This window comes from Aotus nancymaae, unplaced genomic scaffold (genome assembly GCF_030222135.1).
Source record: "Aotus nancymaae isolate 86718 unplaced genomic scaffold, 86718_ANA_hifiasm-v0.15.2.pri h1tg000033l, whole genome shotgun sequence".
Lineage (NCBI taxonomy): Eukaryota > Metazoa > Chordata > Mammalia > Primates > Aotidae > Aotus > Aotus nancymaae.
The window spans coordinates 45,323,836-45,336,170 of record NW_026988447.1 but is presented as its reverse complement, the minus strand read 5'-3'; the positions used below and the strand labels follow the sequence as shown (position 1 = coordinate 45,336,170).

The 12,335-nt window shown below is 38.0% G+C and overlaps 1 protein-coding gene across 2 annotated transcripts in view; it reads right to left on the bottom strand.

Moving 5' to 3' along the window:
* Positions 1–12,335, bottom strand: part of TNIP3 (TNFAIP3 interacting protein 3) — a 107,296-nt gene that overhangs the window by 16,305 nt on the left and 78,656 nt on the right. The window contains exons 6-10 of one of the 2 annotated variants that reach the window (XM_012473073.2): positions 12,222–12,287; positions 10,679–10,810; positions 8,091–8,219; positions 3,711–3,827; positions 140–265 (exon numbers count right to left, since the gene is read on the bottom strand). In XM_012473073.2, coding sequence (XP_012328496.2) covers positions 140–265; positions 3,711–3,827; positions 8,091–8,219; positions 10,679–10,810; positions 12,222–12,287 — 570 coding nt within the window. The remainder of the gene's footprint in view (positions 1–139; positions 266–3,710; positions 3,828–8,090; positions 8,220–10,678; positions 10,811–12,221; positions 12,288–12,335) is intronic. The other variant, XM_064383910.1, reaches the window with a different exon arrangement.

Here is a 12,335-nt window from a genome sequence, read left to right as displayed (position 1 = left end):
AGATTGTTTAAAAATGACTTCATCCCAGGTGCCGACCTTTCAAAAAAATTCAATGTCGATTAACAGAAGTCAAAAAGTCTTGAATTTTTTAAACGAAAAAAATACATGCTGGCAAAGATTATTTTGTTTTGACTTGTACCTGGGAATTCAGCCTGTTCAGCTGGGATTGGGAAGTTTCATTAATTTGCTGGAGCTCCTCTTTCTCTTGATTAAGTCTCTCTCGATCTGATCGTTCCTTTTTGAAGTCTTCTTCGTATATTTGCACCTAAGAAATATTAACTTGCTGTTACTGTTAGCTTCCTTTTCTCTTAAGCCATCTAAATGACTTCAGAAAAGGTGCTTTCTGGACCTTTCCAAAAATTTGAGGCATTCCTACCCTCTATTCACGAATATATCTTTCACGATGGGTTGGAGAAATGTATGTGACTGTAATTCTATCTTTCACTTTGTTTATAGTGGCAGTTCTCAACTCCTTCCTCCTTGAGCCTGTATCAGGAATTCAGCAGTAAAGTAACAACATGTGTGTTTTGAAAGACTCTCATCACTCATTATTCCGCTGCCTACTCCATTATTGTAAAGAACTCTTCCAACTACTGTTCAGTGTCACTGTTTTTCAGCAAGTCATCCATCCCCAACACAAAAGCTTTGATATATGAATACTACTTGCACATCTAAAAGACAATTTACTGACAATAGCTGTTAGGTGATGCCACTACATACTGACATACCCGAGCTTCCAGACATACATTCTACATTGAATGCAAAATAGAGATGAAACTCTTATGTATGTGGAAAAGCAAAGCATGATTGTTAAAAGGTATTCACAAATTTTACCTTTATAAGTTATTTTGAGTGTATATCATAAATAATAGTAATATTTGAGTGGAATGCCTCTTTAGAGGCACTCCAAATATCCCAGAAAAGTGACCAAACTAAAAACAAAACAAGTTTAATTATTGCTTTTTTTTTTTTTTGCGAGGGAGTTTCGCTCTTGTTACCCAGGCTGGAGTGCAATGGCGCGATCTCGGCTCACCGCAACCTCTGCCTCCTGGGTTCAAGCAATTCTCCTGCCTCAGCCTCCTGAGTAGCTGGGATTACAGGCACGCGCCACCATGCCCAGCTAATTTTTTTTTTTTGTATTTTTAGTAGAGACGGGGTTTCACCATGTTGACCAGGATGGTCTCGATCTCTTGACCTCGTGATCCACCCGCCTCGGCCTCCCAAAGTGCTGGGATTACATGCGTGAGCCACCACGCCCGGCCATTGCTATTGTTTTTAACTGACAGTGTTGGCTGATGGCTAGGAGACTGGCATATAAGGCTATGAAAACAAATAAAACTTAGAGAATGAAGCAAAAACATTCCTCTAAGACCAATTTAAATTAATACTTATATTGGAACCTAGTAGTTAGATTTTTATCTATTAAAACTAATACACATTACACTTTCATCACTATCAGAGCAACAAATTTTAACTAGAGGTTTATCAATTTTATTGTTCTAAGTCAACAGCAATAGAACAAAATGTGCAAGGGAAGAAATTAAGCATTTTGTATAGATGTTACACATATGCACATATACATATTACATTTTTATGGCTTTATTCACCAGAAGCATTGAAAGGAAACTACATCCAGCCACACTGATATTTTGATGATCTTTTTGGTTGAGAACTGACATTCAGTTCCAGAGACAGTTAAACTAATGCTCTGTAAACAATTACCCGAGGTATTTTACATGGGAGGAACCCATCTGATTAGAATTAAACACTGGCAACATCATCACTTTAGTCAAGTAGGGGCCAAGATTCTAACTCAATTTCTTTGTGCATTTAAACCCTTTTAGTGTTTCACGTGGCACTTGGTGATGAATGATTGTGGGTGCCTGATTAGAAATGTGCACAGTTAAAATATTGATGGAGAAAGTCAGCAGTAGAGACACTACAAAACTATGGAGAAGGATTTTGGTCTTCCCACAGGGATTATGGAAAAGGAATGCCTGTCACTGTAACAAATATGAACCAAACCATTACTATAAACTCTGTGTGTAAAAGTGACTCTTGCATGTGGTGTACCTTATATGCGAGTTCCAAAGATGTCTAGTGTTTGAACATAAGCAGTACTTTGTCTTTTGAAGAAATCCTGGCTAGCACCCACAGTACTTTAGGGGCTGAGAATTTGACAGGGTTCTAATACTGTGCATATTACCCTCACTCCCTTCATGGGTTTATTTTTCAGCTATGTATTTTACCCTGAATGTAATGAAGCAGGTTATTCAAGTAAAATTGACAGAAGAGGAAGTCCAACTTCACGATCAAATGCTATAAAATTTTTAGATCTATTCACAGCCTACTTCATATGAAGTATTAACAATAAATAACAATAACACAATTGCTCAATTTTTCCATGTTGTAATTAGTACTTGCTCAGAGCAAAAGCAGTCAGCAAATCATACCCAGGGACATCAGAAAAATAATGCTTTCCAGCTCTTTGTTCTATGACACCCTCTCTCCCAATTCTAATATGTTACTGACAATGTGTGCCTCAGGGATTGAGTTTCCTTTATGTATCCTATATTTATCATTATTGCCATGAACCATTCCAGATTTTTCTCTACATTAGTTTTTTTAACCTCTAACATAAAAAGAGACATGATATGCCTGGTTGGTCCTTCAGCTAAGTGAATTCCAGCAGATTGATTAAATTACAAGTAGTTTAAGCAGTGCTGTATCTCCGCAGCCCTATGCTGCCGATAGATGCATGAAGAAGTTGTAGAGAGGGCATCCTTACTCTCGCTGTCCACATGGCAATAGTAAGTGAGGTTAGGTGAGTGGAGAGGAAAATGCTGTTGTGCATCAGTGAATTGCTAAGTGGTGCCATCTATACACAGGACTAGCTGAGCAGACCTTGCTCTTTGTGATTATAATCAGTTCAAAGTATTCTCTTTAAAACTGCTCTTATTGGCCATGTGAGGTGGTTCATGGCCCGTAATCCAAGCACTTTGGGAGGCCAAGGTGGATGGGTCACAAGGTCAAGAGACCATCCTGGCCATCCTGACCAGGATAGTGAAACCCTGTCTCTATTAAAAATACAAAAGTTAGCTGGACATGGTGGTACGCACCTGTAGTCCCAGCTACTGGGAAGGCTGAGGCAGGAGAATCGCTTGAACCCAGGAGATGCATGGAGATTGCAGTGAGCTGAGATCGCAACACTGCACTCCAGCCTGGTGAAAGAGCAAGACTCCATCTCAAAAAAATAAATAAATAAACAAGAACAGAAACAAAAAAAAAACTGCTCTTATTGTACAAAGGCCTAGAGGCTTTTCATCACTCAGTTGCCACCATTTTCTGAAAAGGTCCAGAGTTGGTATTAATAGTGTTCTTAAAATAAATCATGTCTACATGAAACTATCTAGCCCCAGTGCTAATAGAACCTCACCCAAAGGTTAATTGGTATGCCTCTCTTTTAACTGTGTGAACGTGGGTAAGCCGTTTAATTCATCTGAAAATCAGTTCTCTATGTTCTAAAAAGTGGGACGGAACTAGCTGATCTATATTCTTTCTATCAAGCTTGAAAATTAGAAAATTCTACTTAAAATAAGTGCAGAAACCTTTGACATATTTCTAGCAGGAAGACATCTAAAAATGCCCAAAGAAGCATAAACAATGGGCAGTATGCTTTCCACAGGACCATGACACTTCCAGCTGCTCACCTGCTGCTTCAGAACTTCCATTTCTGTTATCATCTCCTCATGGCAGAATTCCACCTGACACTTCCTCAAACAGTCCTCGGAAAATGAACATTTGATATTCAAGGCATCCTGAAGAGCCTACGTTGTAAGATAAGTACACTGTTGATATAAGATTTACCACATGAAATGAATTCTTTTGTAATTGTTACAGTCATCTCAAATGCACCCACAAAGAAGCATTTCATGTTTAATGCTGTTTGCATAACCGAGTTAACTTTCTTTTTTCTGATTTTCTCATATATATATTTTTTTCTGGAATCTCTGTCTTTTCTCCATGATGATGCTTATGTTATTCAATCCTCATTATTATTTAGGCTTTTGTGTTGGACTCTCCTTCACCTAACCAACTATGAAAACAAAATGCATATCTGTAGACTTTCTCCAGATTATCTGCTTCAGTCAAATATATACCCTATCAATGATCCGCAGGCATTAGGGAGCATCAGAGGTAGCAAACATGCCCATCCCTTGGTACTGACCCCCAGAGATTATGAATCAGTAGGATGGAGGGTATGGTTTGAGAATTTGCATTTCTCAGAAGCTGGTGCTGCTGGTCCCATGTGATGTTTTGAGTTACATTTTGCTATACAACTATGGCATGACCCCAACAGGAGAGAGGGACATCCACAGAAATGAGAGTCCATGCAGATTCACTATCTGTTAGCTCTGTTGTGCTGCTCTTCTGCCCTGGCCTAGCCACAGTCCTATTTATTTTCTATTAAAACATTCGTTAACTTACTACTGAGTGAAGAGAGTGCCCTGCTTTCCTGACATCCAGTATAAGTTCATGGTTTTAGCATGGCATGAGGAGAGAAAAGAGAGAAGTAATACCTATATTCACCAGAAAGATTATCATCCTCTGTCATTGCCTCATGATGGTCATATCATGACATTATGTTTGGTAACATATGAAAGACATTGCCTCAATTTTGAAGACCTTTCGTTCATGATGAGTTCAATAAAAATGACTTCCAAATATTGTGACAGAACACTTCTCACCCTGGTGTGGCCTCAGCGACCACAATATGACTACTTGCTCATTATCAAATGAGTCCTCTGTACAAACAGAAAAGGTTCATTTTCAGAGATCTAAGAAGAATTTACTTCTGTATTTTTTTAGTAGCTTCAACAGTGTCCATTTGATGATACTAGTGGTAACTTACTCCACTGCATTGCTAATATGGTCACAAAGGTAGATAAAGAAAAGCAAATGTGTGGTTTTGAGTAGGTGGACAGACTGGGAATTTCTTAATAGAATGTCTTCGAATTATACACATACTGTCTAGCCTGATAGAGATATCTTTTTTATCAGGAAGTTGTAAGAAGGAAGAATTTAAAGAAATAACAAAAGTAGTTTAATAATTTATGGTTTGTGAGAATTTGTGTTAAGCTCTAGGAAGTGTCAGAATAGTTCAATTTTTTTTTTCAATTTGTGAATAGCAGTAGAGGGAATCGAATCTAGGGTGGGGTGAGCCAAATGGATTATGGCAATTGAATATGCTGGTTCCTTATCCTACACCTAGGGATTGACTACTTTTGTAGATCTTGTTATTTGAATTTTCTAATCTACTTTTCACACCATTCAGGATCCTAGAAATTTTGGAAATGAGTCATAAATGAAAGATGAGTCTAATAGACGTTTATTCCATTTTGGGGTTTCCTGTAAAACACGTATAACCTATAACCTATAAAACACCTATAACCTATTCCTGTAACCTATTCTAGAATACTTACAATTAGTACAGATATACTAAACAGATCTACCAAGATGTCAGACAAATCAATTTTGCCCACGGGTGGCATGGGCTGAATAGCCTTAGGTAATTGTTTTCACTTTGGTTAAACATCTGGCTTCCCTTCAGGAGCCTGATAAAAACAAAACCCCTGGGTATTTTCTTCAAAGCAAATAAATTGAATTGAGTACACATAATTGTGTGAACTTCTGAAAACAGTGTGTTAATTACTAAGCTGACATATTATAAATTTTTGCTGAGTAAATGGGACAGCAGGCATTCAACTTGTAGATAGAGGGTAGGCCCTGGATTCCATGCTGGGATGGATGGTGTGCACAATCAGCCACCAACATCAACATTTTGAGTAACTTCTGTTTATCACAATGGTAAGAAGGAAAAGAAAAATATTCATTGTAAAATAGAAGAAGAATAATATCTTACATTTTATTAGGTGCCAATACCCATGTTAAATAAGACAGAAATCTACTTTCATAACTCATCACTTTATATCTAGACTTTTAAGGGACAGCTTAAGGTATATATATGGAATGAAATCTTTTCTGGCTTTAAGCATCCTTTTGTTTTTTTTCTCACTACCCACAAGTAATGTATTATGTCTGTTAAAGCATGAATCCTGGGTCCAGAATTGGCTACCAAACATATTATATACTAGCTAATTAAATTCATTGATTCATCCATTCACTCATTCAGTAAATATTTAAGAACTTACTCTGAGCAAGGTCCTATTCTAGGTACTCAAGGTACAGCAGTGAACAAAACAGAAAAAACTCAGAACCACAGTATGACATTGCCTGAGTCCCTCCCTCTCTAAAAGTACATGTTAAAATGATATTTTACAAATGTAGTGTTATAAAAATGGATACATAATATATGAAAATGTGTTTCAACCCAAAATTTATTTTTTCTTCTAAGTTTAAGATATGGGCCCCAAAAAGTCCTATAGGCTTGGACACTGTGCCTCTCATGCCTAATGGGGGAGTTGGCACAAAAATCCCACCCTCATGGAGCTTACAACCAAGATTAGTAGCTAGAAAACAAATAAGGTCATAAAAGTTAGACATTAAATATATATTCGATAATAATAAATTCCAAGGAAAAATTAAAGCAGGAAACATCAGTTGTATAGTATATAATTTTAATTAGGATAGCCAGAAAAGTTGTCTTTGAGAGGTGACATTTGTATAAAGATCTGATTTTACTCAAATGATTTTTTCATTGAGATTTTATAATTATAAAATTATAAAATTTTAAAATATAAATTTTATAAAGAATTATTAAATTGTGTGATCTCCAGAATTATGAAAAAATTATATTTTTCTAACTTTAAATAATTTTCTGTGAACTATAAATACGGATACACAAACATGAAGAGTGAACATGGATATGAGCAAAAATACAGAGTTTTGGCTCTTCTAACATCTACAAGGTTTATATCTTTGTATCTACATTTAGGGAAATGAACTAGATAATGTAAGAAAACTTATAATATGGCATCAAAAATGAGAGGGATTTCAAATATAATCTCAGTTATTCATAGTTCCTCTAATGCATTTGTGCAATATTTTCTGGCAGAGAAAAAAAGGGAAACGATAGATTTTGCCCCGCATTTGTATGTCTGAGCATGATTTTTCTCTTCAGAGGATAAAGCATATTGTTTGTGAAGTTTATCTTCACCTTCCCATTTTCTCCTGGAGAATAATTTGTCCTACAAACAAATCTACTACAGAATCACATTTGCAAAGCATCCTATCAAATATGCAGGCACATACTTAATACGTTGAGACTCTTTAAATGACATCTCTGAACACTAGTTAACTCCAACCATGAGCATGTGGTCCAAAATACAAGAGTTGAGCACCTGTTTCAAGTCCAATCACCTACTCTTGTTTCAGAAGACAATTTCTGTTGCTTTTAGTTGACAGATGCATATCTCAACTCAACCATGTTCCACATATCGGTTGGCTCTTGGAAAAGTCAACAGTATAGGATTATTTTTCCTGAACTAGTTAGTGACCCCTTCCTCCAGAATATGAAGCAACTAGTCCATAAAACCACACACACACACACACACACACACACACACACACTCCCCCCTTTCCTCTCCTGACCTGAAAGGTAGGTTTTAGGCTTGCACTTGAGAAAGCTACCATCTCAGCCTTGGATTCAGCATTTAGCATGCTTCCTTAGAGTGTGCTTCACACCCAATTCCACAGTGATCATTTTAAAGAGCAGTTTGTTTCCTGAGGAAGCTTTTGCGGTTGACCAAGAGATACGTTATTGTTCACAAACACCCACTTGCTTTATGTGGTTCTTCAACCTAAGAAAATTTCTTGCTGTCTCTAATTCCTCCTCATTTCTCTTTATCATGATGAATCTTTGTAGGGACATAAATTTCCTAAAGCCTCCTTAGCCAAGTATGGCTGAAAGGGGCAGCTAGGAGTGATTTATAAAATCATGGATAATTTCTTGTGCAAGCCTCGAAGGCTGGGACCCACAATGCAGCCTAGACTTTTGTTGTGACTCTCAGTAAGAATGTTTTATACAGGGACTTCTCATTTTCATCTCCCTTGTTTGACCTGCCTGATACCTTATTGAGGCGTTTTATTTCACATTCGTAATGTTCCTTCTCCTTGTTCGCAAGAGCATTATTTTCCTTTAAAAGCTTATTCGCTTTCTTCAATTCATGTAATTCTTCATTTAGGCGTTCCTTTTCCTTCTGAAGTAAAGACCAAGAAAAGAAAATCAAAATCAGTACAAGTCAAATGAGATGATATTGTATGAATCCTGACATATCGACCATGGCAGGCAGATTGAGGAGTCACCCTTCTGAAATACAATAAAAAGAGAACTTGCAATATTTTAACTTAATGTTCCATTTGAGCAATATTTTTTGGATGGAGGCTAGGATTAGGATTGAAGGAATCTTGCTTTTATCAGAATCTACTGAAGTATCTTAGGTTTTGTGACCCTAGGACAAAAAAAAATATCAAAATTCCTAATTCTTACTTTAAATGGTCAAATAAATGGGTCTGCAGGATAAGCAAGTCCCTATGTACTGTTAGTAGGTGATAGATAAATGATCAAGAAAAATAGCTGAAAATCTTAAAAAGAAAAAACTGTCATTGTAGGTAAACAATACTAAATATCTCAAAGCTCAGTCCTGTATCATTCCATATTAGAAAGAGGAAAAAGAGAATAATTTTTAGGCAAATAACACCCTTCACTACAGATCATTATTTAGAGCACTATATTGTTGTGATTATCATTTTTAAAAGGTAGAAATCAACTAGTCCAACTGCCATCACTCCTGCATGTTTTAGATTATCATCCAGAAGTGCAGAGTTTTAAACAACTGAAGGTTAGCTGCTTAATTACCAACAGACTCTAGATTCAGACAGTATATCCTCTCTCTTAATTTTGTGTAATAAATAGTAAACTTTTTTGGGAAGTAAATTGGGTTCTTAATGATATTGAGACTTTAACTCGGTAAAATAAATATTGCAGAAAATAGGTAACTCAAGATGCAAAAATAGCTAATATATGTATTAAAGTGTGTTATTTGAGTAAGTAATATTTCCCAATACAATTATTAAGTTTAAGAAATCCACTTTAGGTAATTTACTTTATTTAAAAGGGAAAATATTTCTACTTGCTTTTATTTAAATAGAAAGAACCTATATACTTAGAAAATAAACCAATTACTTTCTAATTTAGCATAATTTAGGAGAAAATTATCCCCAATGAGAAAACGGTCTCAACTGCATGAGAGAAAAATTGCTCAGATTCCTGACTAGGGTGTAACTGGAAAAGGAAATGACAGCTACATGGCAGAAAGGGAGTGTTGCTAAACTCTGTTTTCCTGACTCACTATGACAAAGACATTCTAGCAAGGTAGGAAAACCTGGACCAGCATTGCCTGTGGTGATTTTAGACGTTACCTTAAAATCTGTCCATGTGTTAAAATATTGTGAATGCCTCATGATATCAGTGATAAGACTTCCCCTTAGAGTCTAACACTTTTTGTTTTTTCTTACTATACCTAAAATAACAAGAGGCCATTAGAGTTTAAGGTTTCCTCCCATATTCCACAATATCCATAAAGTCCAACATTGGAAAGTAAAACCAGGAAGAAAAAGAGTGTTCTTTAGGAAAAACTGTCATCTCAATTGTCACCATCCAGTTCTCAGCAAGGGACTGATGGAGCTTTAGAATCTGGAGGCTGGGTTCAAGTTTCTTTCTACCAACGTTGGCAAATCAATTTGTTTACATCTCAGCTTTCTCATCTTTAATACCACAAAAATACTATTTTGCTCACAGGTGGGCTGAGAATGTTAAATGAGATAATGAGGATGAAGGCTTTTAAAAATGTCATAAATTGGCCGGGCCTGGTGGCTCACGCCTGTAATCCCAGCACTTTGGGAGGCCGAGGCGGGTGGATCATGAGGTCAAGAGATCGAGACCATCCTGGTCAACATGGTAAAACCCCGTCTCTACTAAAAATACAAAAAATTAGCTGGGCATGGTGGCACGTGCCTGTAATCCCAGCTACTCAGGAGGCTGAGGCAGGAGAATTGCCTGAACCCAGGAGGCGGAGGTTACAGTGAGCTGAGATCGCGCCATTGCACTCCAGCCTGGGTAACAAGAGCGAAACTCCATCTCAAAAAAAAAAAAAAAATGTCATAAATTTATGGCCACAGAAGTAAAACCTCATATGTAAATCTCTCTGTAAGCTGGAAAGCTACCGCACAAATACAAGGTATTGCCGTATTATTATTATGAACACTACTAATGAAAATAATAAATAACGAATAAAAGCAAAAGAAAAAAATAATTTTCTCTTAGGCTGAAACGCTCTAGAGATTTTAGCAAATCTGTGGATCAGTTTCCTCCTTCCTAGAAGGGCCTGGCGAGTGACTGCCTGCCTATTTATGCAACCCAGGAGGAAGCCAGCAGAGAATCTCCTTCCTTCTTATTCTAGAGAAGTGTCCCTGGTTCATGGCTCTTGGGGACTTGCATAACCCGTACACCCTTGCACATCGGTCATTGCTCAGTGGTGAATTTTTTAAATAAAACTGTAGGTTTTCTACAGGAAATCAACCCCCCTCCTCGCCCCCCAAAACTCGTCCCCAGCTTTTACTCAGATCCCCCGGGCGCGAGGACCCGGGCTCCGCCCACCTCCTCCCGCTGCAGCAGGTCCCGGGTCAGGTCGCGCTCTCTGTCGTCTTCTCTCTGCCTCTGATGCCGCTCCTTCTCCCGCGTGCTGCGGAATCTTTCTGCGGCGTCCAGTTTCGTCTTCAGCTCTGCTACCTGAGGAGGTCGTTCACAGAGAGCTGCAGACACTTTCTCTGAAGTTCACACGTCCCTGGATTTATTCCCAGGCTATGCACTTTGAACGGAAACGCACCTCTCCAGGACGTCCCCTAAGGAGAGGTTCTAGTTCCCACCGTCCCTAACGCAGATAAGGATATTCGCATTTAAAAGGGAGCTTGGCCTTGCATCAAAACAGCCTCCAGCTCTTCCTTCTTTTCTTCAAACCACCCCTACTTCAGGGGGAATTAAAGACTTAGACCACACCCAGAGGGTTCTCTAGGTTTGTTATCCTAGTCTCAACTCTCCAGGTGAGCCTGTCCTGGTAGGGAAAAGGTAGTGAGGGGCAGCAGGTTAGGTAGAATATGCCTACACCAGAGAAAAACAGACATGGCCTTTAATTTATCAGTAATTTGCAGCACTTGACCTTCGACTAGGTGTCAAATCACTCTGATGACAGAGTGACAGGTCCTCAGAGTGACCACAGTCCAGAGGGAGAATCTTAGAGATGGGTACTTCTTCCCAGATGGGGATTATAGCCATCATTAACACCATGTCTTCATACACCTGCAAGCCTTCCGGAAAACAGTGTAAGCATTCTCTCTGGGATCATCTTCTTTAACATTTAGAGACCCGATTGCCCCAGCAGGAATATTGCAAGGCTGCCTGACCATCGCCTGCTGCAAGGGGAACATTATCTTGCACCTTCTAAATTCAATGCTTCTGGGTAACAAAATGAGGAGGAAAGGAGCAATGCTGCTATATTATAATACTTATGGTCAAGTTTCTTAACACTGAATTATTTAGAAGAATTTACTTTCTCTTTTTGTCTCTTTTTGATGATAGAATAATTTTAAATTCTAAATTGTCTTTTATGTATTAAAGGAGGGTTTCTTCCAAAAGCTCCTTTCTCACCAAAGCTTCTTGAGAGCAAATGTGCTTTGGATTGAAGAGAGGATTGCCCTAGTTTCTTTCATACTTTCACTGTTACCACCCTTTGCTTCTTTATTTGGGAAAAATATCTCACACTATCTAATTAAAGAATTAGGGCTAACTTGGCAAAAACAGCATGGACTTTAAACCATTTCTCACCTCACGTATAACCTTGTGTTTTTATAGCTTCTAGTAACAAAGGTAAGGCTGCGATACTCTCTCAGCTGGGATAAATGTGCTGAGAACTCACTGGGGGCTATTTTTGCACCTTTCTTTAGCTATGTTCAAGACAACTCACTGACACCGTTCATTATTCTTCAGTGGCACGAGGCCAATACTACACTCAGCACCCTCCCCGTCATTTCCAACAGTCGACTATCCACAAAGCTGTTTGTAGCTGACATCAATGAAACTCTTCACACACTTGGCCCCACTAAGATAATGGATTTAAAGAAAATACCAAATAGAGAGGACTTACCTTTCTTTCATATAACTCTTTCATACTTCTAAATTGCTGATCCCATTGCTGGTTAACTTCCAGGAGCTGAAATTATTAAAATTTGATGAATCAACAAAGGATTTCTGCCTATTT